The sequence below is a fragment of the Pinus tabuliformis genome, chromosome 4_1 (genome assembly GCF_031772625.1).
Source record: "Pinus tabuliformis cultivar Carrire ecotype Pingquan chromosome 4_1, CPIR1, whole genome shotgun sequence".
Lineage (NCBI taxonomy): Eukaryota > Viridiplantae > Streptophyta > Pinopsida > Pinales > Pinaceae > Pinus > Pinus tabuliformis.
Window position 1 is genome coordinate 806,007,634 of NC_142303.1, and position 22,815 is coordinate 806,030,448.

Here is a 22,815-nt window from a genome sequence, read left to right on the forward strand (position 1 = left end):
ACTATCATAATTGATTGTAATATCTTGGAATGAAGCATAGGGCATAGTCATGTGCAGATATATTTTATTTTTAGAATGATAAAATAACCCAAACCTAAACTTATACAACATTTATTATATCAATCATTTGGATAATGATGAGTAAAATGAAATATCTTTACCTTCGACGTTAACTATAGCTTATAGCTCATACATTCTTGCTCTTTTTACCCATACACATAATTCTTTAATAATTCTTCTTGAGAAAAGCCAAGGTTCCACTTGTTTTCGAATAATAAAATTTTAGACTCAAAAATCCATTTTTACATTTCTTAACTACATACAATATCTACGAGGGTTTACATAATTCCTTTTCCATAGATGCCATAGCCAACTATATAGCAAATTATTTAATCTTGAATCTATTCACTTAACATAGTAAATCAAGATCAAAAAGTAATAAGGGATAAAAAGTATGATTATGGATGAGTTAAAGAAATGTAACCTAAAATAACCAAAATTAAGCGTTTCTCATTAATTGTACATAGTATTCATTTTTTAACATAAATATAGTAAAGGCAATACAATGGTATATTAACAACTTCATACCAATGCATTGTAACAATATGATAGGGATATAGTAAGGAAAAACAAGCAGATCCAAGTAAACTATGCCTAGATCGAGCTCGTAAAAATTTATGAGCAAAAAATAGCTAATTTAATGCCTTTAAACCATAAAAAGTGCTAAACCCCTTGGTGCAGCTCAATTGGTGATTGTTGTGATATGCAGTATTATGTAAACTATGAGATTTAAGGTCCAAATCCTTGTTGATAAACTCCTTGCAAGAGGGGCATATATAAGCACCTAAAGTTATAATGGTAGTGGTCGAAATGAACTGTGTGTCACGCGAGTATGAAACTGGCCTAGTTGTTGAATCCTATAGTACAAAAACAACCATAGAAAGTACACATTTCAACTAGAGTCAATTACCAAGTGAATTATGAGCTCATAAACATATTGAAAGCCTTTGAACAACTCCCCGAGTCACCAATTTAGTTCCAAGCCTCTAGACAGAGCTAAAATGCAACTAAAAAAATTCGAAAATGACCAAAATTAAAAATAAGTATAGTTCAAATGAACCCTAATAAACTACAAGAGTGGCAAGATGAAAATTTGACATCATTAATGCCCACTTCTTTTTAAATTAATTGCATGGGATTTTCATCTATGTCAAATCACAAAACTATATTTCCAACCCCATCAGCTTTTCATATAACATTTCAATTAAATTATAACAAGTTTACAACTATTCAATGCCCTCAAAACATGTAATCACATGTTATGATGAAAATAATGCTGATTTTTTCATAGCATCATCCAGCATATCTACAAATCAGCCTATGAAGAAGGAAAATCAGCGTATGAATGATTAAAATGGGGCTCTAAAGGCTTCTTATCAGCTTACAAGAACCACTCCCACTCCAAAGCTTATATATTCCCAAGATCTATGCTTATGATTGACAATTTGTGGAATTAAGTACTTGACATAGGTGTATGTCTTTGTTTGCCTTTAAACTGTTCAAGTGCCTTAAATTCATTTTCTTTGCTGATATTTAAACGCACACAATAGTAAATACGATGCAGTAAATAAGAAAACACATGAAACAACAATATAACATCGAGTTCACCCTAATATCTTGAGCTACGTCTCCTTGATCTCTAATCAACTCAACTAGGCTCTTTAGGATTATGGCTTGAATTATTTTACAAGTATTTGACTCAACTCCATAGGTTTATAATTGAACCAATGGGCTTAGAATGCCATCTTACCCCTAGTTGTCCTTACTCTGCAGACACATCTAGGCTTCTTTGGACTTGACTCCTTCAGTCAGTGCTCTGAGTTTCTTGAGCTTCTAGACTCTCTGACTCCCTTAGAATTCTGTATTTTCTCTGGAATCCTTCTTCTATTTTCAGTACAACAGTCACCAGCAACAACTTGATCATTTTGATCTCTTTGCTTCCCTGCAACTTCATTGTAGCCTCATTGCCTCCAACCTCTATTGGCTTTGCTCTTTGCTCCTCTCGCTTGCCTTCCCAACCTCTGGTGGCTTTCTTGAGCTTTCGAGCCTCTCCGAGCTCCTCTTACTCTACACCGAGCATCCTTACTCTGTAGACTATCTTCTCTGAGCTTACGCTCAGCATTCGAGCATCTCTGTGCTTCTGGAGCTCCCTCTGTGCATCTGTTGAGCCTCCGAGAGTTCGCTGGGCCTTCCCATGGATTCCGCAGCCTCTCTACTCTGCCTACGTATTCACTGAAGCATCTCTGGGCTTCCCGAGCTTCTCTGAGCTCTCCCTGAGCATTCCTCTGCCTGTGCCTCTGAGAATCCTCCTTCTCTGTGCTTTCTGTGTTTCGCTCGACCTTTGTGCGAATCCTCTTTAATTTTGTTCTCTGTGTTTTTAATACACATTAGTTACGCGTCTTCGAGCATGGAAGACCGATCGTTTGACCAAAGAATCCGTTTTCCAATTGAAATGAACTGACGGGCACGGGCAACCCAGTCATTTGGCCTTCCTCCTATCATTAATCCAGAAATAACAATATAACGGAAATAAACAGGCAAACGCACGCAAACACGTTCATTAGCTATGATCCGAAACTCAAAATATATGCAATCACCCCTATAATCCTCTCGGGTCCATCATTCTATTGCATATCGCAATCGCATTGCGTATGGCCAAAAACCAAAATACATAGGAATACACATAAATCCACATAAACTGGATTTCAAATGATATACAGTCGCATTTATAATCCTATCAGTTCTGCACTCCGATCGCATATCACAATCGCATTGTCGCATGGTATGGTGCTCCCCTTTGCATTGTTGTGATTCGATTGCCGATCACTGATCAGTGCTATCGGCCCATCGCAATCGCTTTGTCCAACGGCCCGAGGCCTATACCACGTTCGATGCATTGTTCTGATGCGATATATAGATATCACCGATTCGCCAATCGCCAACCCACTTCATCACAATCGCAATCGGCTCTGCCCGAGGTTCCGATATCGCATGCAGGCCTTCCTCCGATGCGATATATCAGAGATCGCTAATCGAGGGTCCTTAAGGCCTTTGGTGTAAGTCCTCCCATGGAACCTTTCTGATGCGACATTTCCTTGAGGAACACATATTCTCCATTAAGTCCCATTTATAAGAAATTGCCTCATTTTCTAAGTATAATGGGCAAATTTCTCTTTACAATAACTCCATACGGAGTCCGTTTTGGTCCATTCAAATTCCCTTAAATTCAGAATGAAGAGACCAATGCAATGAGACTATTTCCAAGATCATCCTTTGACTGTCATTTTTGAGTATTAAAAAGTCATCTAGGATCATTTTCTGATAAATGAAGAAGGAATGTCAACCTAGATCGAAGTCAAGTTAGCTAGCCAGTGAAAGGACGTGTCCCTTGGGTTGTCACACCCCCTTTATCATGTCTAAATAGATGATGTGACATCTCATTTAAATAACCAACAAAGAAGCAGTATGACAAAAGGAGAAATAAGTTTTGGAGAACTTCTTTCTCATTTCTATCTCTCTCTTGGTTGCATGTGTGAAGAATCTTTGACCAAGTTTTTGAACAATTTTGACTAGTGAGTTTAATCTATGTTTGATTGAGTTGACCAAAGTTGAATGAGCTATAGTTGAATGTAGAAGGGATGCATGTGTGGACTATTGACTATAGTTGATCGTAGGGATGAAGTTTGACCACATTTCAGTTTGACCAATCTGAGTTGACCAATGTTGAATTTCTGACTTTTTTAGTTGGTTTGACCATCATTGACCAACATAGATTTTGACCAAGTTCGACTGGTATTTTGACTTGGATATTGGCACAAATTTCTAGGAAAAAATTTGATTTGTAAATCTTGTTGAAGACTAATTTCTCCTAAGAAAAGTTGTTGGGTTTTCTCCCAAGATTGGGTTTCCCAGGGTAAAAATATTGTCCGTTTTATGAATGGTTTTCTTTATATGCTCTTTATTAGTTATGTTGCATTTACTATTGATAATTTTTTTAGTGTAATTATTTAGGGATAATAGTGGCATAAAACACTGTGTGAAATCATCAGGTAGTAATTATCTGGCAAAAATTTGTATCTAACTGTGCTTATCATAGAATTTCAACATGGTATCAAAGCTTTGTTGAAATATCAACCATTGAAGTCATCCTAAGAGATAATATTCAACAACTTGACTGATTTTTTTTTATCTCTTGTCAAAATGGTGCCAAGTATCAGAGTTGAAGACAAGTTGGATGATGCTACTAATTTCAAATCTTGGAATACTAGGATACTCCTTGTCTTGGAAGAAAATGAGCTTCAAGATCATGTGAAGGAAGTCATTCCAGAGCTAGAGGGAGCTAAGGAGAAACCCAAGTATAAGAAAAATGAAGCCAAGGCTAAGATAATATTAATATATTCCATAAAGGACCACTTGATTCCACGTGTTGTTGAGTTGAAGGTTGCCAAAGAAGTATATGATGCTTTGGTTGGATTCTACGAGAGTAGCAACAATAAGAAATTGATCTTGAGGAATCAATTTTGTAGTGTCATGACGTGTAGCTTAGATTCTATTAGCTCTTCTCTTATAAGAGTCTCCCAGTTGAGAGATGAACTTAGATCAATTGGAGATAAAATTGATGATACAAATCTTGTTATTGTAACTCTCAATGAATTTCCTTCCTCACGGAGCCATTTTTTTAGGGAATTTGTGCTCAAGAAAATCTACCCGAGTTTAATAAGCTATGGACTAATTGTGTCCAAGAGGAGACCATATTTTTTTCCAAGAACAACTTTCAGAGACCTCAAGATGAAGAAACTCAAGCACTTGTATGTCATTCAAATAAAGGAAAGGGAAGAATAAATTTTGGAAATATTAATAATAAAACTACAGCTAGAAGACCAGCTCTAGTTCTAGATAAGAAGAAGAAGGTGTTGTCGTCGCTACAACACCCTCCAAAATTTCACTACATTCAAAGTTTGGAGCCTACTTTATCATCATATAAAGTGTCTCCTTAGTTTTCAAGTGTCGTTTCATGTCGTCCTTTATGTTTCAAGTGTTCTTTAACATTCTCAAGTGTTTTTGCATTTATTAGAACATATTTAGTGCATTTCATGGTCATAACACCTTTGTTGTTGTAAAACAACACTTTTTGGTCGCAATTACACGCACTTCACCCATTAAGCATGGAGAATGTTTGTAAAGTAGAGTTTTAATGTTTACTTATCATTGTTCAAGCTTGTCTAATTTTTCTTGATGAGAGGTATGTGTCACACTTAATTTTATGTCTAAACTTATCATGTTCCCCACTTTTCCTATCTTCCAAAATTAGACAATTTTTTGGTTTCAAAGCGAACCCATTAATGTAAAGAGCACATGAGCACACTCTAAAGCTTTGATCGTGAATCCTTCATTATTAAAAATTGCACCATGCACCCTCCAAGAGCGCAAAGCACACTCCTTAAGCCCTTCCCCTTCCTTTTTCTGAATTGCACCCTTCTAGAAACCAAGCCTTACTTTGAGCACATTCCTTTGACTCGAAGGAATGAGCCCTCCTTGAGCACATGAGCGCACCCTGAAGGCTTTAAGCTCCATCCTTCAACCTTCCACAATGTGACATTAACCCTCTTTACCCTTTGAGCACATGAGCACACATCGAAGGCAAAATGCTTCATCTTTAACCCTTTAGACTTGCACCATGCACCCTCTTAGGCCTCTTGAGTGCATGAGTGCACCCTGAATCCTCCTCCTTTAGCCTTCAGGAGTGCACCTTGTGCCCTGCTTCTCTCCCTTGAGTACACATCACACTTGGGAAGCCTAAAGCCTTCTCCTCCATCCTTCAAACTTGCGCCATGTGCCCTACCTTGGTTTCCTCTTCCTCTTGAGTGCATGAGTGCATACCGAAGGCTTGAAGCCTCCACCATTTAGCCATTTAGCCTTTTGTGCGCATAGAAGCTCTCCTTTTCCTTTCAAGCACATTGATAAGGTGTGAACATAAAATATGCATAAAACATGGTAGAATAGGATATTTTTAGGCTGATGGTTACTTGTCATGAGTGATTCCAAATACAAGTATTCCACAATGACATGGAAAACACACATGACAAAGACCAGGAAAAGTAGGCAAACAAAAGAAGCATTGGAAAACAAAGAACACATTGAAATATTGATGACCAATGCACACTAAAGACTCCATTAAATCAAATACCCTTTGGAGGGTGAAGACATCAAGGACCGGAAGCCACATGGAGAACAAAGACACGAGTGGAAACCATGTCACCATTGAAGAAAGTCCATGTCATCAGTCACTATTAGTTCCAGTCATCAAGGATAGTGACACTTCACATCTTCATCACATGATGATGTGAAAGTTATGATGTAATGATGTAATAATTGAAAAGACATATAAGTGGAAGTCCAAGAGTCATGTATGGAAAAAAGAGTCATGGAAGTCCAAAGGACATGTAATACCAAGAGTCATATATAATTCCAAAAGTCATTTGGAAGTCCAAAGATTGTAAAAGTCCAAAGTTCATCCGAAGTTGGAAAGTCAAGATTCATGGGGATGTGAAAGGTCATGCCTTAAGTTATAAAAGGATCCTCATTACTCATGAAGGGACTTTTAACCTTGGCTTCTCCTACAAGGCATTAGAGAAATAGAGTTAGTACTTTTGGGGAGAAAGTAGTGGCTTTAACGCTCCACTATTGGATCTAGTGATGTTCATTGTATTTATGTATCTTAGAAATTTTGCTTAATATCAAAGCTTTTTTAGGAAAACACATTTTCACACATGGATTATGGATGTTTCTAAGACTATTCTTTGAATGTTTATGATTCATGTTTTCTTTCACATGTACTGGAGTAATTTAATTATTTTAGTGACTTTGGTGCTTAACTTATTAGAAATATGTTGGAATATTTATAATGATCGTCTCATCTATGTGAATTATTTTGCTTGATGTTAGACAAGCCTTTCTCATTCATGTGTGTCTCCATTAGGTAGTTACTACTATTAATTCTCTCTTAGAGACCCACTTTATTCCTCCTCCACATTGAAAGAACCTTGATACATCTACAATTGAACATTCAAAAGGCACAGTTGCTTTCTCATTCAAAAGCACATGTGCACTTCTCTTTCATGCTAATAGCTAAAGACAAGGAATATATTTAAGTAAATGATAATCAAGCCATATTATGGATGGGACTCCTACACCAGATAGTGTGAGGTCTAATTGGGACCTCATATTGAGGAGATCCCCTGTATGTTGGTAGTATCCATTATTGTCGACATTCTGGTGCTAGAAGGAGGAAAACAAGTTTTTTATGGTTGACAACTTTTCACATCATAACCATTCATCTTTTGGAAAAGGTACATAATAAAATTCCAAACACCATTCCAAATCCTATTCCTGAAGTAGGAGGTTATTCTCAGTCTGGTTTGGATTTTTCATACGAGGTTACCTATAAAAAGCTCCAAGAGCTTCGACCTATAACCCATCGGTTTGCAAAAGCTATCGGTTTACTTCCTATTTCTCAGAATCTCCCACATCATATAAAGAAGAAAGAAACAACAAATATTGGTATATTAGTTCTGACTATGGAAGATTTGGTTTTTTCCACTCTTTAAGAGTTAGTAGAGTCCTGGGAAGACATAATGCATCACGATCCACTTCCACCCATAACGAAGGGTAAGAGGAAGACATTGTCATGTCTGTTGGAGTTTTTGAGTTCAAAGATGGTGTAGATAGTCAAGGAGAAGGCTCCTCAGATTCCAAGAAAAGGAGGAGGAACTTAAAGAAGAAGACATGGTTGACTAGGAACTAGATTGGATGGCTCAAAGGCCTCTAATTATTCCAGATAATCTTCATAAGATGCCTAGACATCCAAAAAATTTGTTGTCCAAGTTTGATACAGATAAGAAGACAAAGGCATAATATCACATCGATGATTTCTACATGCATCTACGAATGTTTGACGTAAGGTAAGATGATGTTGCTTGCATGCTTTTTCCTTTCACATTAGAAGGTAGATCAACAACATGGTACCATAGTTTTCCTGTCAATTCAGTCCACAGTTGGAGGGAGTTTAAAAAAAAATCTGGAGAAATTTGTTGATGACAAGACTCCCTCCATGTTACTGAAAGAGCTTAGAAATAATAATATGGGGGAAAGGAGAAAGTGAAATATTTTAATCAAAATTTCAATCACATATTGAACAAGTTTCCCTAGGCACACAACTGAACGATGAAATTATGATTGTTTATTACACAAATTCCTTTCCCACTAACATTTCCTCGTTCGTTACAAGCGTTGCAAAGGAAACATTGACACTAAACTTTGCAGAAGAAATCATCATTGAAAAATACTTGTGTGCTATTGGATTTATTACTAATGATTATGAATCAAAAGACTCCAAGGAAACTAGTAAGAAGTCTTAGCATTCTTCAAGTAAGGCTAAAGATAAGGACTCATCAAATATTGAAATCTTGACCAGGACAATAAAATAACTTACCAATGAAATTTTAGAATTAAAGAGAAGGTCAAGCGAGACTTCTACTAGTAGAAATCCTCCCAAGTCTTTCCCATTCCAAAGGAATAATAATAATAACAACAATAATCAGCTTGCCAAGTCTACCCAAAGTTTAAATGTTGTGTTGAATATAGAAAGTATGGGCATGGACAACTATTTCTCTTTCCATCAGGAATATCATTCAGAAAAGAAATGCCCACAATGGAACCACAACATGAATGCTCTGGTCGCACACATTGTGGATTCCTTACTAGCAGGCAAGCATACGAAACCAAGGGAAGAAACAAAAGAACCTACAACGACTGAAGAGAGTATTGGTATTGGACATGCAGTGAATTCTTTTGATTATATCCTTTATGCTGACAAGAGAAGTGTTGAAGCACCACCACAAATTGAAGCCCCTCCTCAAAAACCAAATGGTCGATATTGTTTGAGGAGAAAAGGGCCCATTTCTAAACAGGACGTGATGAGACAAAGTTTCAAGGAACAATTTCTATGAAGGATCTCACCATCGGTTAATCTTGCTCAAAATGCACAAAATAAGTTTGGAAGTGCAACCACATCCAAGAACACTTCCCCCACTAACAAAAGTAATTCCATCACTTTGGTAGTGTAAAACAAATCCACTCCTCTAGAAAATTCAACTCTGCCTACTAAAGGTGAGACAATTGAGTACAATATAGTTGAATATTTAAAGAGAGCTTGAGCCAATATTTCAATCTTAGAGCTCACGAAGATAACAAGCCAATGTGAACTTCTAGTCTAAGCCTTTTCACAACCTTCGCCAGGTGACAAAGCTTCTACCTACCATAAGGTGTCTAGTAAGTCTTCTGGTTCCCTTGAATATGTAGTTAATGTTTTAACATTAGAAGCAAACACTCCATGCCCTCCCTTTTGTTAATATTTGAAATTTTCAATTACAATGTCCATAATTGCTTAGTCGATAACGGTGCATCTATGAATGTAATGCCATTACCCATTCCCAAGAAAATAAATTCTAAATGGGACAAAACTTATGCACAAATCATTCAGTTGTACAAGTCTCTTGTCCAAGCTATTGGTGAACTCAAGAATTTCAGATTTTTTATTTTTGGGATTGGCAGCTTGTTGTAATAAATTTTACGGACACATCCCATCCATATTGACTTGAAGATGTTCATAATGGAATAGTTTGAAAATTTGGCCGACAAAGAGAATGTTCATGATAGAAGTTATAATTATTAAAAAAATGTAACAAATTAATTTTAAAAAAAAAATTGTAATGTTTTAAGAGTGTGAATATAATAAGATTAATAATAAGATATAACATCAAATAATTAGGGTTGGGATATACTAATATTAATAATAAGAAATAATATGAAACAATAAGGGTATTTTTAAATTTTAAGAGCTATTAAAGTATTTATTCTTAATAATATGATATAATGATTAGTGTATTTTTAAATTACAAGAATAATTAATGTACTTATTTTTAATATTTTAAATTTATAAAGAATTATAATAAATTTAAAAGAGGGATTAGGGTTAAATAATTCATGAATAAAAGTTTAAAATAGTAACTAAACATGAAGGTAAGTTGGAAATGATTGAAAAAATATTTAAGGCTATCAAGATTTATGGATTTCGATTTTAATGTAGGGACCCAATTTTTGCTTATGACCCCTCCATCCTTATTGAGGTTTTTAAGATCTTTATTGATTTCAATGGCTTCTCTAAATTTTATGTGGAAACAGTGGTCAACTATAGTGAGAATGTGGGTTTTCTCAATGCATATATGATGTTTTGTATTATTGGAATGCTCTCCAAGGGCTGATTTTTTTAATCGGTTATGTCATATGTCTGCAGGATGATCCAGGACAATGGATCGACCTATCTCCCAAACATATGGAATCCAACAAGAACAAGGAATTAGATAAAGTCCTTTTTGGCTTTTAGGGTCAATGGGATTTTTAACAAAATTGAGGCAGCTACAAATGGTGTTAATAGGTTTGAAGGTCGTCATGAATTATTCTTTCTTAGGATATGGGAGATTTTATTAGTGGTGCCCTGAACGTAAGGAAGGTTGACTTTATTGATGAAGGTGTCTAAATTTTTCTTTTATTTATACGACAAGTTTCTTTGTTTTCTTTATTTAAGGCTTTGATAGTTTGATGTTTTTTGTAACCATTTTTAAAAAATACATTTATTAGATGGGGTTTCTCTTTAACTAAGTGTTTTTCATCAGGGATTTGAACAACCCTAGTTGCAAGGGTGTTTAAAACGCCTAATTTTGGTTGGGATGGTGATGAGAAGAGGCATGGAGATATTGTTCCGTGTGGGTCTTTTTTCGGTAGACCTAGTGAGATATGGAACCATTAGAATCTCTAGTGATGAGTATGTCAAGGAATGGAAGGCTATCATTGACTTCTATTTCCATGGAAAACTTAATTAATGGGGAAAGATTATTTAGATGTTGCTTGAAAGCTTCTAAATCTTCACATCCATGAGGGCATATGATGAAAGTGTCATCCACAAACCTTTTCCATAATTTAGGTTTTAGGGGAGCACTTTCAAGGGCTTTGGATTCAAAAAATTTCGTGAATAAATTGGCGATAATAGGGGAAAGAGGAGAACCCATTGCTACCCCACAAGTTTTCTCATAAACTTTTCCCAAGAAACTAAAAAGGTGGATTTGAGTAAAATTTCGACAAGTTTTGACGTGTGAGGATCAGTGATTTTTCGAACAACCTCCATAGCCCCATCAATGGGAATGTTAGTACAAAGAGCAGTGACATCAAAGCTAACTAATAAGCCATTTTTATCAAGCTTGATATCTTTGATTTCATTTATGAAGTAGGTAGAATCTTCGACGAATGATTCAGTGTTTCTGACTAAGGGTTTTAGCTTTTTGGAAAGGTATTTAGCGAGATTATGCATAAGACCTCCAATAGTATTTACAATGGGTCTAATATGAATCCCTTCTTTATGTATTTTAGAAGCACCATAGATTCTAGGGGTGTAAGGACAATTTTCATTGAGGGTCTTGTTATCCTTGATGTTGCTTACTCTGATTAGATTGGAAACTTCTTTAGTAATGTTCTTTAAAGGATTTTTATCTAACTTTTTGTAGCATCCATTGCTGTTGAGATGATCAATCATTTTGTTATTGTAGTATTTCTTATTAATTATGACTGTGGCCCTTCCCTTGCTTGCTTTTAATATTATAATGTTAGGGTTGGAATTTAATGTTTTTAGAGCTAAGTATTTGTCTTTTGTGATGTTTCTATTTGGCGGTTTGGATTTTCGAAGAATGATAGAACAATCTTATCTAATTTGTTATTTGCTATTATCAGGCATGTGTTTTATGCCATATTCAATGTAACCAAGAATGTCTTCTAAGAGAATTTTTACACCGTAAGGCGTTTCCCTCTGAAATCCATCCCCCTTTTTGCCTACCTATCATTCTTGGACACTATACGATTAGATGTTAGATGATTACAAAGACTTGAACCGTCGATCCTTGTGATGCTCTGTGTTTCCCTTGCTGCAAAGGAAAGAATCGTTCAGGTAAGGGTGGGTGCAGGGTTAACACCATTTTTCCTCCATTAATCCCGGCATATTTACAATCGAAAATGGTCCATTTCAGGTTTAATGAGCAAGCCCAGGATGGCTACTCAAGATGTCGATATGAAGGACTCAACAGCCGCGATCTCCAATTCTTCTGCGCCATCACCTCCTCCGGTTCTCACGCATAAGTTCTATGAGATTTTGCCATTGCAGGTAGTGCCTGTTTTGCCCATTTTTGTGTTGAAATTGAGGCATATTTGTGGGTGTTGCAGATCTGAAGATTACTGGGCTTCTAGTGCCCCCTGTCACACAAGAGTTAGCATTGCTAATCTACTCTCGAAAATCAACGACAAGGCACAGATTTTGGGCTTCATCACACCCATCGCCATCGCTGGGAGCTAAGGCTACTTATAGCATGGTGATTACTTCATGCCTTCAATGATTCCGGGCTGTAAATGGTGATTTGGTGATTCTGCTTTGGATTTGGTGTGTCTTTTGCAATTTTTTTTTAAGGTTTCAGGCCTAGGGATCTAGGTGGGTGTTGGTTATTTGGCGATTTTCCTTATGGGTTTCTGTTATCGTGAATGTTTGGCCAGGTTTCATATTGATTGCCTCGTGATTTTCTACATTTCTATGAACTTTTAGTGCTTATGTGTTGATTTTCATGGGTTGTTTCCTTGCGGATGCCTGCTATCTTGTTTGCTCAGTGATGTTTTTGGTTGATTTTCTATCTGGGTGCTTCTGTTTCATGGCTGCCATGGAATTGATGCCTAACAGTGAAATACCCACATAACATGCCTATTAGGAGCTGATCTCATGTGTCCTGATGCCGGTTTTGTGCCTTGGCTTTCTGTTTCATCTACACGCTCTGATTTTTGTGTCTATGATCTATGCTTCAGGGGGTTTTCCAGAGCTGAACTTTATTGTTGTAAATATCTGAGCAAGAACCTATGGATCAGAGTTGTAGAAATCAAATCAGACCCATGTGTAGATAGTACTATACTGCTGCCTCAGAGAGCAGGCAAAAACCATTGCAAGGAATCCTATAGAGATTTTGATAAAATCCCAAGACCAGCTTATTTGACCCTTGAAGCAAATGACTTTTCCCCCACAGTGATTCCAAAGTGGTTCTTTTGTGATATCCCGATCCAATTTTGTTCTTGGACATTTTCTTGTTTTTCTAGCATCACTTTAGGTGTTTTAGGCATAGATTTGCATCTGGGTTTCGGTCACAAGACATCAATCAGATCTGTATAGGATTAGAATGTCTTCACTGGTTTGTTTTCCATGGATCTCTAGAAATGAGCTCTCTTAAGATGTTTTTTTGTTTTTTCTTTTGTGAAGAAGCTCAGGGATTAAATTGACTCCATATTTATTACGCATCCGCGTTCTCACCATGCCCTAAGGTCTAGACTGGCTGCTGACAGATTTGAGATCTTATGCATGTATGGTCTTAAGCACAGTTCTAGACCAGATTAAATTGTCCAGTATTTTCCAAGCTGTTGCATGGCTATATTTTGGGTGTATGTTAGATTTGTTCTGTTGTTTTCTCTTTTTTGATATTGGCATAATAAATTTTGCTTTGCTAGGTTTCTGAATTTGGAAAAATTATATAGGTTGTGAAACCAGTTCAGTTTATTTGAGATGCAGGTTCCCTGATGGTTTTCTAAGGTCACCAAGCTTGGTAATACCTCAGCTCATGATTCTGAGACTTAACTTCTTTCCTTTCCTCCATCTTTCAAGTAGTAACCCTGTCATGATTTTTCTATTGCAGCAGTGGGGAGGTTTGCTTATTATTTTTGTCTTCACCATCAAAAATGCGGGTCTATCGCAAGCTAGAGGTGATTGGGAGCTGATCTCACGTGTCTTGTTGCAGGTTTTGTGCCTTGGCTTTCTGTTTCATCTACACGCTCTGATTTTTGTGTCTATGATATGTGCTTCAGGGGGTTTTCCAGAGCTGATCTTTATTGCTGTAAATATCTGAGAGAGAACCTATGGATCAGAGTTGTAGAAATCAGATCAGATTCATGCCTACCCATGCCAGTAAAGCAAGTGTGAGCTTATGCTTTTTTTGATGCCCCATTGGGTTGTAATAGAGCTAGTTATTTGAAGTGAACTAGACTCGTGCATTTTATGATAAGAGGCTTGCACAGGAGGTTAATGGTGATGCCCTTGGAGAGGTATGGGTTGACTTATCATTTTGTTATTATTGTGATTAATATATCTTTATCCTTCTGTAACTGTCGCATGTTTGGGAAAGTTTGTAACTAGTTGTAATATGTTGTGCCGTCACCTTCTAGGAGTTCAAGGGATATGTCTTCAAAATTATGGGAGGATGTGATAAGCAGGGTTTTCCCATGAAACAAGGAGTTCTTACTCCAGGTCGTGTACGCCTTTTATTGTACAGAGGTAAAATATTAATCTTCATAATTTTATTCTTGTATGATATGTTATCGTATAGTTTCATACCAGCAATTTAGTAGATTATTCAGATCAATATTTATTATCTTTCTCCGGGAACCCCCTGCTTTAGTGGGTATGGAAGGCGTAATGGTGAGAGGAGACAAAAGTCTGTTAGGCAATGCATTGTTAGCCCTGATCTTTCTGTCTTGAACCTAGTCATTGTTAAGAAGGGTAACTACTGTATCTTTTTATTTCATTGACGTGGATATGTTGCAATTCTTGATCCCCTATATTACTTGCATGAATTTGTGGACCTTCTGTTTGTAGGAGAAAATGATCTTCCGGGTCTGATGGACACTAAAAAACCAAGGATGCAGGGACCTAAAAGGGCATCCAAAATCATAAAATTGTTCAATCTTTCCAAAGAGGATGATGTTAGGAAATATGTCAACACATACCATCGAACTTTTCAGTCTAAATCAGGTCTACAATCGTACCTTATGTTAGTGTTAATTTCTCCTATTTTGATTTGTTTTGTACAATTTTTTTCTTTTGGGAACATCACCTATATTGAATAAGTGCATCTTAATAGCATAAAGTATGATGTCATCTAAGAATTCATTTTCTCTTATTTTTCTATTTTCAGGTAAGACACAGAGCAAAGCTCCAAAGATTCAGAGGCTTGTAACACCATTGACTCTGCAAAGGAAGCGTGCTAGAATTGTAGAAAAGAAAAAGAGAATTGCTAAGGCCAAGAGCGAGGCTGTTGAATATCAAAAGCTCCTTACTTCAAGGTTGAAGGAGCAGCGTGATTGCAGGAGTGAGAGTTTGGCAAAAAAGAGAGCATCGTGTGTTTCAACTGGATCAAAACCATCAGTTGCTTAGTATTATGTGCTTTTATCTATTTATGTGAGGTGAACTCCCTTGCTTTGCATGGCATTGTACTGAGTGCAATTTTAAAATCGGCAAGCAATGATTTGCTTATTGAGTATTGTTTGAGAATATATAGTCTTGGTATACTTTGATGAAGGCTCAGACTGCGGGATTTTGAATATATGTTAGCAACTGTAATTCAAAAGCATTTTTTGCAGCTTTGGACAAAAGAAAAGTACTTTTTATTTTTATTTTTAAATTCAAGTGTTTTTATTTAATGATTCTAGTTCTTGCTATGGCTGGAACAGGTAGGGTTATATATCTTGTATCTTTTCCTTGATGTTGCTTTTGGATTGCAGCCCTTATGATATGTATGGTGCACACCCCCTACCTTTATGCTCCTCAAAATACATCATGATAATTATTTTCTATACTTTGGCATTGTGTGATGTTTTTATTATAAATTGAGTCCAGCACAAGCTATATTGGTAATTTGGCCAAGTTGATTATTTTTGGTACCCTTTGACCTGAGGTGAAACTTAGGTAGTGGTAATGTTCCCCAAAATCTTTTCTTATATACCTGGTTTAACTGCAGAAAGCAAGGAGTACTTATCTTGGCTTGTACTTTGAAAGAACAACTCTAAACTTAAAACACAACTTATGTTTTTTTAATGTATTTGTGAAAAGTATTTGCTATTGTTGCAACACTTGCCCATATTATACTCTTCAATGGAAGGTGAGCTTTCTCGTAACCTTTTATTTGTTTTCCCACACATTATATATTTCTTCCTCCCAATTGAACTATCCATTTCCCCAGAAAATCACTATGAATAGGGGCAACAAAATGAATTGTGTACTCACCAAAAAACCATGCTACTTCCAGAGATCAATAAAATTTTCTAAAACTGAAAGAAAATGAGCTTATGTTGTTTCCTTTTTCGTTTTTGAACAAAACTGATACTATAAGAGATGCAGTTATCTTGCCTTCCAAGAGTACATAAAATGAAATCAGTACATCAAAACCTTTCCCATGCCTACCCATGCCAGTAAAGCAAGTGTAAGCTTATGCTCTTTTTGATGCCCCATTGGGTTGTAATAGAGCTAGTTATTTGAAGTGAACTAGGCTAGTGCTGAAATTTATTTGCTATTGTTGTGAAAACAACAACTAGGTTACAATGTTGTTGCGGAATTTATTATTGGGTACTTATTGCCTGGAAAACCAATTGCCAATATCCTTTTCAAGACTTATGGAAGGATTAGTATAGTACATGCTCTTTCTTTTCTTGTAGACTTGAAGCTTGGGCACTACATGAAGATTCCTCCACGTTGCATGTATGTTGCTTAGGTGTGGCTCTTATAGTTTTCAATTTTCACTTCTTTTATAGTGTTCAATCTTATAAAATAATTTATAAACCATAAGTAGCATTTTTTCATGGGGTTCAGTTTTTTATTAATTATATTTGAGTCCAGGGGCTAACTTGTGGATGTACAAAGCTTGTGGGCACAATAGTTGCAGGTACAATCAATCTCTGCATTACATGGTGGATGCTGACAGGTATAGAGAATATTTGTGATGTGGACTCTCTACCTCCTGACAACCCTTGGACATGTCTAAAGGACAGAGTAGCCTTTGATGCATCGGTCACATGGGGCTAATTCAAAATTTTGATTAGGTTTTATGTAATACAAGAGGTTGCATTAGTAAGTTTGAAGTTACAATAGTAGTGATTAAAATCAATTTTCAATTATAATATCACTGATTATAATGGCTAACAAAAAGTTGATAAAAGAAGCCCACAAAACCCCAAAGAATTCTTATTCAATCTCCATCCCAATTATGGTATTCATATACATGAAATACATTTTTACTTATCGTTGCTTTGTTGTTTTCTCTTTTTTGATATTGGCATAATAAATTTTGCTTTGCTAAGTTTCTGAATTTGGCAAAATTATATAGGCTGTGAAACCAGTTCAGTTTATTTGAGATGCAGGTTCTCGGATGGTTTTCTAAGGTCACCAAGCCTGGTAATACCTCAGCTCATGATTCTGAGACTTAACTTCTTTCCTTTCCTCCATCTTTCAAGCAGTAACCATGTCATGATTTTTTTGTTGCAGCAGCGGGGAGGTTTACTTATTATTTTTGTCTTGACCATCAGAAATGCAGGTCTATCGCAGTCTCGAGGTGATTGGGAGTTGATCTCACATGTCCTGTTGCAGGTTTTTTGCCTTGCCTTTTTGTTTCATCTACACCCTCTGATTTTTGTGTCTGTGATCTATGCTTCAGGGGGTTTTCCAGAGCTGATCTTTATCGCTGTAAATATCTGAGAGAGAACCTATGGATCAAAGTTGTAGAAATCAGATCAGACCCATGCCTACCCATGCCAGTAAAGCAAGTGTGAGCTTATGTTTTTTTTGATGCCCCATTGGGTTGTAATAGAGCTTGTTATTTGAAGTGAACTAGAATCATGCATTTTATGATAAGAGTCTTGCACAGGAGGTTAATGGTGTTGCCCTTGGAGAGGTATGGGTTGCTTTATCATTTTTTTATTATTGTGATTAATATATCTTTATCCTTCTATAACTCTCTCATGTTTGGGAAAGTTTGTAACTAGTTGTAATATGTTGTGCAGTCACTTTCCAGGAGTTCAAGGGATATGTCTTCAAAATTATGGGAGGATGTGATAAGCAAGGTTTTCCCATGAAACAAGGAGTTCTTACTCCAGGTCATGTACGCCTATTATTGCACAGAGGTAAAATATTAATCTTCAGAATTTTATTCTTGTATGATATGTTATCGTATAGTTTCATACCAGCAATTTAGTAGATTATTTAGATCAATATTTATTCTCTTTCTCTGGGCACCCCTTGCTTTAGTGGGTATGGAAGGCGTAATGGTGAGAGGAGATGAAAATCTGTTAGGGGATGCATTGTTATCCCTGATCTTTCTGTCTGGAACCTGGTCATTGTTAAGAAGGGTAACTACTGAATCTATTTATTTCATTGATGTGGATATGTTACAATTCTTGATCCCCTATATTGCTTGCATGAATTTGTGGACCTTCTGTCTGTAGGAGAAAATGATCTTCCGGGTCTGACGAACACTGGAAAACCAAGGATGCTTTGACCTAAAAGGGCATCCAAAATCATAAAATTGTTCAATCTTTCCAAAGAGGATGATGTTAGGAAATATGTCAACACATACCGTTGAACTTTTCATTCTAAATCAGGTCTACAATTGTACCTGATGTTAGCGTTAATTTCTCCTAATTTGATTTGTTTTGTACAGTTTTTTTCTTTTGGGAACATCACCTATATTGAATAAGTGCATCTTAATAGCAGTAAGTATGATGTCATCTAAGAATTCATTTTCTCTTATTTTTCTATTTTTAAGTAAGACACGGAGCAAAGCTCCAAAGATTCAGAGGCTTGTAACACCATTGACTTTGCAAAGGAAGTGTGCTAGAATTGCAAAAAAGAAAAAAAGAATTGCTAAGGCCAAGAGCGAGGCAGCTGAATATCAAAATCTCCTTGCTTCAAGGTTGAAGGAGCAGCATGATCGCAAGAGTGAGAGTTTGGCAAAAAAGAGAGCATCCCGTGTTTCAACTAGATCAAAACCATCAGTTTCTTAGTATTATGTGCTTTTATCTATTTATGTGAGGTGAACTCCCTTGCTTTGCATGGCATTGTACTGAGTGCAATTTTAAAATCGGCAAGCAATGATTTGCTTATTGAGTATTGTTTGAGAATATATAGTCTTGGTATATTTTGATGAAGGCTCAGACTGCAGGATTTTGAATATATGTTAGCAACTGTAATTCAAAAGCATTTTTTGCAGCTTTGGACAAAAGCAAAGTACTTTTTATTTTTATTTTTAAATTCAAGTGTTTTTATTTAGTAATTCGAGTTCTTGCTATGGCTGGAACAGTTAGGGTTATATATCTTGTATCTTTTCCTTGATGTTACTTTTGGATTGCAACCCTTATGATATGTATGGTGCACCCCCCTGCCTTTATGCTCCTCAAAATACATCATGATAATTATTTTCTATACTTTGGCATTGTGTGATGCTTTTATTATAAATTGAGTCCAGCACAAGCTATATTGGTAATTTGGTCAAGTTGATTATTTTTGGTACCCTTTGATCTGAGGTGAAACTCAGGTAGTGGTAATGTTCCCCAAAATATTTTCTTATATACCTAGTTTAACTGCAAAAAGCAACGAGTACTTAATAACCATACATCTTGGCTTGTACTTTGAAAGCACAACTTTGAACTTAAAACACAATTTATGTTTTTTCAATGTATTTGTGAAATTTATTTGCTATTGTTGCAACACTTGCCCATATTATACTCTTCAATGGAAGGTAAGCTTTCTCGTAGCCTTTTATTTGTTTTCCGACACGTTATATATTTCTTCCTCCCAATTGAACTATCCATTTCCCCAGAAAATCCCTATGAATAGGGGCAACAAAATGAATTTTGTACTCACCAGAAAACCATGATTGAAGGTCTATATTCATACCATATCGTAACATACATAGAACTTAAAGTCAACTTACACTTTTGATATATTGAAGGGTCAGAGTGAGTTGAGATTGATGGTGAATATTCATATTAGGTTGTAACTTGCAGAGTTTTTAACCATAAGTTACATTCCAGTGAATCTAACAATGAATATCAATAATGGTGATTGAATTTTTAAATGGGTGGAGTTAATAGAATTATAACAAGTGGGTTCCACCCAATATTCCCACTATCTGTTATTAGGTCATTTTAATGGTGGTAATTAATAGAATTTGTACTTACATTTACATTAATGGTTTAAAGTACATCATTTTAATTGTGGTAATTAATAGAATTTATTATTAATGGTTTAAAGTACATGTTATCACTGGGAATTTTACCGGGTTGTGTAAAGGAAAATCCCAAGGTAACATTGAATTAGTTTTTAGATTGGAAGTGGACCTTTCCAGCTTAGAGAGAGTTATCTCTCATAACTCAGTCACCCTGTGTCACCTCAATAACTCGTTATTTAATCAGTATAATGGCTAGATATTATGTACGATAAGATTTAAAATGTTATAAGACAGTGCAATATCCATTGGGCATGGAGTTATGATAATTAGCAAGAATTCTGATGGATCCATTTAAAATGTTGTAGGACAGAGTGAAATATCCATTAGGCATGGAGTCATGATAATTAGCCCAAAATCTGATGGATCCTCCATTACCTGGGTATGGATATTAGGGATATTAAGGGTTAAAATGTTGTAGGACAGAGTGAAATATCCATTGAGCATGGAGTCATGATAATTAGCAAGAAATCTGATAGATCCTCCATTACTTGGCTATAGATATTAAAAGTAGGATAGATGAAACTTTCTTAGATTATCGGTGTAGTTGAAAGTTGAATGGGGATGATAGTCCACTACAGTAGAGCATCCAACGAGGATGAATTCTAAAGTAGCTTTAGAAGGAAATGAAAGTATTTGATTGTAAGAAAATAAAGCATCAATGAGAAATTCTAAAATATTTGCTTTCCAAAAATGAAAGTATTTGATTGTAAGAAAATAAGACATCAATGATAAATTTCAAAATATTTACTTTCAATAAAAGATTGAAGATTACATATAAAATAAAATCACCTAGAAAGAAAACAATTCAACATAAAGACACAGATAGGAAAGTAGCATCTCAAGAATCTTTGGACCATAAAATCAAGAATTTTTGGTCCAATTAGATTCAATTAATCTCAAATTTACACAGTAATTTTTTCTCTCTGAAACCGAACCCTTTGTCCTTTTTTTCATCTGTTTTATAGAGATATTACATATGTTTTTTCATCTTTTTTATAGAGATATTATGTATGTTTCAGATCCAAAATCCGTGGAAAAATATTAACTACGAAATATTCAACACAAAATTGTACACTGCTTCCTTTCTATTTTCTGAGGGGCAATGTACACTCTGAGTAGCCACTTGTGATATTAAAACAGTGAGTTATAAGGTCATTATAATGCTCAGACTTATTGAGAAATAAGAGTTGGAGATATTCAATAGAAAAAGATGGAGATGGGAGTTTCAATGGACAATCTGCTTCAAACAATTTCAGCTCACGGAATCAGGAATCGATTTCAATTATTATGCCTCTATATAATTCATTCTCTGATGAAGGATTCGTGGTAGAAGGACCTTGAAAAAAACCTCGTTCCTTAGATTTTGGCAAAGATGATTAGATTTCAGAAATGACAAATCAAACACCTGTAACCATCACTATTGTTAGATTTATAACCAGCAAAATCTAACACTGAAAAATCAAATTCACCAAAGAGTATTTCAGAGGAAAATCATTGTGGTAATTGAATAATATGGAGAACAAATACAGATCCGTGCTACCAGCATTTTTCCAGGGAAAATAACCTTGCAAATTGAAACCCAATGACACCCTCTATGAATAAACCAAAAATACCAGAAACCCTTGTCTTCTCGTCAGATCTACCAAAAGATTCATATAACCGTAAGTAATTTCAATACTCTTCCACAAGAATCCTCAGCAAACATATCATTCTTCAACAGTCCAAAGGTGAGAAATCTCTTTAGAGATGACTTATTGCTTTGGCTCACTGTTTCCAATAATCCATATTTCACAATCTTAGAAATGAACTGTGCATGCAAATAGCCATGCTTACAAAGATAGAATTAGATAGAAATGAGGGTGATGAATATGCAATATACAACCAATCAATAGGATGCTCATTGCTATCAGTGTTACAGTCACGCATAAGTCAATGTCATGCAATCAGTGTTACTCTTACAGCATCAGCAAATCGTCAAGGATCTGTCACACAAGGTTTCTGTCATGTGTCAAGGTATTTAGCTATTAGTGCTATTGGTGAAGCTTCAGACCTATGATCACAACTTGAAGAGAAGAAACTGGTAGAGCCTCCTAATCTGAAGATAAATATCACAGATACCCAAAGAAAAGCTCGGCCTTCTCAAGTAATGGTGCTTCTAAGTTTGCTACTAAGGCATGACAACACAAAATTGTACATTGCTTCCTTTCTATTTTCTGAGGGGCAATGTACACTCTGAGTAGCCACTTGTGATATTAAAACAGTGAGCTCTGAGGTCAATATAATGCTCAGACTTATTGAGAAACAAGAGCTGGATATATTCAATAGACAAAGATGGAGATGGGAGTTTCAATGGACAATCTGCTTCAAACAATTTCAGCTCACAGAATCAGGAATCGATTTCAATTATTATACCTCTATATAATTCATTCTCTGATGAAGGATTCATGGTAGAAGGACCTTGAAAAAAGCCTCGTTCCTCAGATTTTGCCAAAGATGATTTAGATTTCAGAAATGAAAAATCAAACACCTGTAACCATCAGTGTTGTTAGATTTATCACCAGCAAAATCT

General features: G+C 35.8%; 1 protein-coding gene and 1 long non-coding RNA gene across 2 annotated transcripts; both read left to right on the forward strand.

Moving 5' to 3' along the window:
• The first annotated feature begins 12,724 nt into the window (after positions 1-12,724).
• LOC149178669 (small ribosomal subunit protein eS6-like) lies at positions 12,725-15,765 on the forward strand. The gene is made up of 3 exons (XM_089423689.1): positions 12,725-14,295; positions 14,416-15,001; positions 15,165-15,765. Exons 2-3 carry the CDS (start codon positions 14,869-14,871, stop codon positions 15,401-15,403), a joined length of 372 nt encoding a protein of 123 aa, XP_089279815.1. The 5' UTR covers positions 12,725-14,295; positions 14,416-14,868; the 3' UTR covers positions 15,404-15,765.
• Positions 15,766-17,716: 1,951 nt separating this feature from the next.
• LOC149178670 (uncharacterized) lies at positions 17,717-18,705 on the forward strand. Its single transcript, XR_016258866.1, has 3 exons — positions 17,717-17,912; positions 18,033-18,366; positions 18,463-18,705. It is a non-coding gene; the product is annotated as an uncharacterized LOC149178670 (long non-coding RNA).
• The last annotated feature ends 4,110 nt before the right edge of the window (positions 18,706-22,815 follow it).